Source organism: Augochlora pura, unplaced genomic scaffold, assembly GCF_028453695.1.
Source record: "Augochlora pura isolate Apur16 unplaced genomic scaffold, APUR_v2.2.1 APUR_unplaced_4674, whole genome shotgun sequence".
Classification (NCBI taxonomy): Eukaryota; Metazoa; Arthropoda; class Insecta; order Hymenoptera; family Halictidae; genus Augochlora; species Augochlora pura.
In genome coordinates, this window is record NW_027585057.1 from 1 (window position 1) to 1826 (window position 1826).

Below are 1826 nucleotides of genomic sequence, written 5' to 3' on the forward strand. Positions count from 1 at the left end.
GGGGAGCTGCCTAGGGAATCCGAGGTAAAACCCCAGGTTCCCCACATTATTGTAGCGGTAGGCTCGACGCGCCATCTAGAATAACTAGGTTAAGGTAAATGTAAGTAGGTTAGAGTAAAATATAACTAGTCATTAGTATAGTTAGTTTTAAACACTTAGGTTAAGTTAGTTGTACTCTACGCCTAAGATAAAAGCGCCGTCGACGTGGGTGTCCACATAGAAAAAACATTCTCATTCTTCCTACAACCGCCCACGCATTAAGATCTAATAAAGCCTGCTTCACACTCCGACTCTCGTGTCCAGTTATTTCCGAGTGTACGCATTGAAACACGGTCGAGAATAGTCCCACATTGGTGCCGAAACCCGGGAATTCTGTTTTAAAAAAGAAAGAAGTGCGCGAACGGCAAGTATACAAACTCGTCGTTTCTTTCCGATCAAAAAAGTAAAGGAAATAAAAAATGGACGTCACGGCGGCGGAGAAGAGGATGGAGAACCAGGCAAGCGAGTTTAGGGCGGTAAAACTACCACCCTTCTGGAAGGAAGAACCGCGGTTATGGTTCACCGTGCTGGAGCGGGAGTTCGCAGCGTATAATGTAAAGGCAGACGCTGTAAAAAGCTCCGCGGTGACCCGCAGCCTCGACCCGGAGACGTTGAAGGTCGTCCTGGACGTGGTCGAGGCTCCCCCCGAAAAAAGCACGTACGAGCATATTAAACAGGCCCTCATCGAAAGGCTGGCCAAATCCGATGAGGCCCAGCTGAAACAACTATTTAGCGGCGTGGAGCTCGGTCACAGGAAGCCATCTGAGCTTCTAAGGGAGATGGTGCGTTTGGCGGCCAAGATATTTTATCCGTGGTGAACGACGCCGGCGTTGATCGGTTGGCAAAGGTCGCCGATAAAACCATGGATAGATCAACGGGAGCAGACGTGGCCGCGATTACGACCCCAAGGACGCGTTCCTGCGAACAAGATGGCGGACTGGCCGCCATCATTAACAGACTAGACAGGCTGAAGATGCGGTTGTCCAGGCGCGACCGTCAACGCAGCCCCAGCGGACAACGGCGCGACCACCGCGGGAACCAGCTACAGCGACGGGCCAGGAGTCGCAGCCGTTCTGCCACAGCAAACGGTTGCTGCTATTTCCACAATAAATTCGGGAAGGAGTCCTGGAAATGTAGGAAACCCTGCCGATGGACAGGGACAACAGAACAGAAGCAGGAAAATTGAAAAGCGTACCTCGAGTCGAGGCGGTCGAGGACGCCCCAAGAAAACATCGCCTCTGCGTAAGGGATGTTAGAAATAACATTACATTTCTTATTGATACAGGCGCAGATGTCTCGGTCGTCCCGAAAGCCTTTGGAGGTAGGTGCCCGAAGGTAGGCGATTTCAAGCTCTATGCGGCAAACGGGGCGGTGATTGATACATACGGCGAAAAAATAATAGCAGTAAATTTAGGCCTCAGGCGTGATTTTTCCTGGCGGTTTGTAGTTGCAGACATTTCTAAACCGATAATTGGTGTAGATTTCTTGCATTTTTTTAATTTATTAGTTGATCTTCGTTTTAAACGACTGTTGGACGGAAACACAAGACTTCACACAAACGCGACAGTTTCTAAGACAGATGATTCATCCGTACGGACAATAGACGTAAATGTAAAGCAGACAGCTCTCCTGACAGAATACAAAGACTTGACGAAACCAGCCGCCAGGAAAAACATGAAAATCAACGTACACCACCACATCACGACGAACGGACCCCCGGTTGCCGAGCGAGCGAGACGTCTGCCTCCGGAGAAACTCAAGACGGCTCGGGCAGAGTTTGAGCAGAT

General features: G+C 49.9%; 1 protein-coding gene across 1 annotated transcript; it reads left to right on the plus strand.

The window, feature by feature from the left end:
- The first annotated feature begins 60 nt into the window (after positions 1-60).
- LOC144477869 (uncharacterized) lies at positions 61-1240 on the plus strand. Its single transcript, XM_078195602.1, has 2 exons — positions 61-836; positions 869-1240. Exons 1-2 carry the CDS (start codon positions 459-461, stop codon positions 1223-1225), a joined length of 735 nt encoding a protein of 244 aa, XP_078051728.1. The 5' UTR covers positions 61-458; the 3' UTR covers positions 1226-1240.
- Positions 1241-1826: the final 586 nt, after the last annotated feature.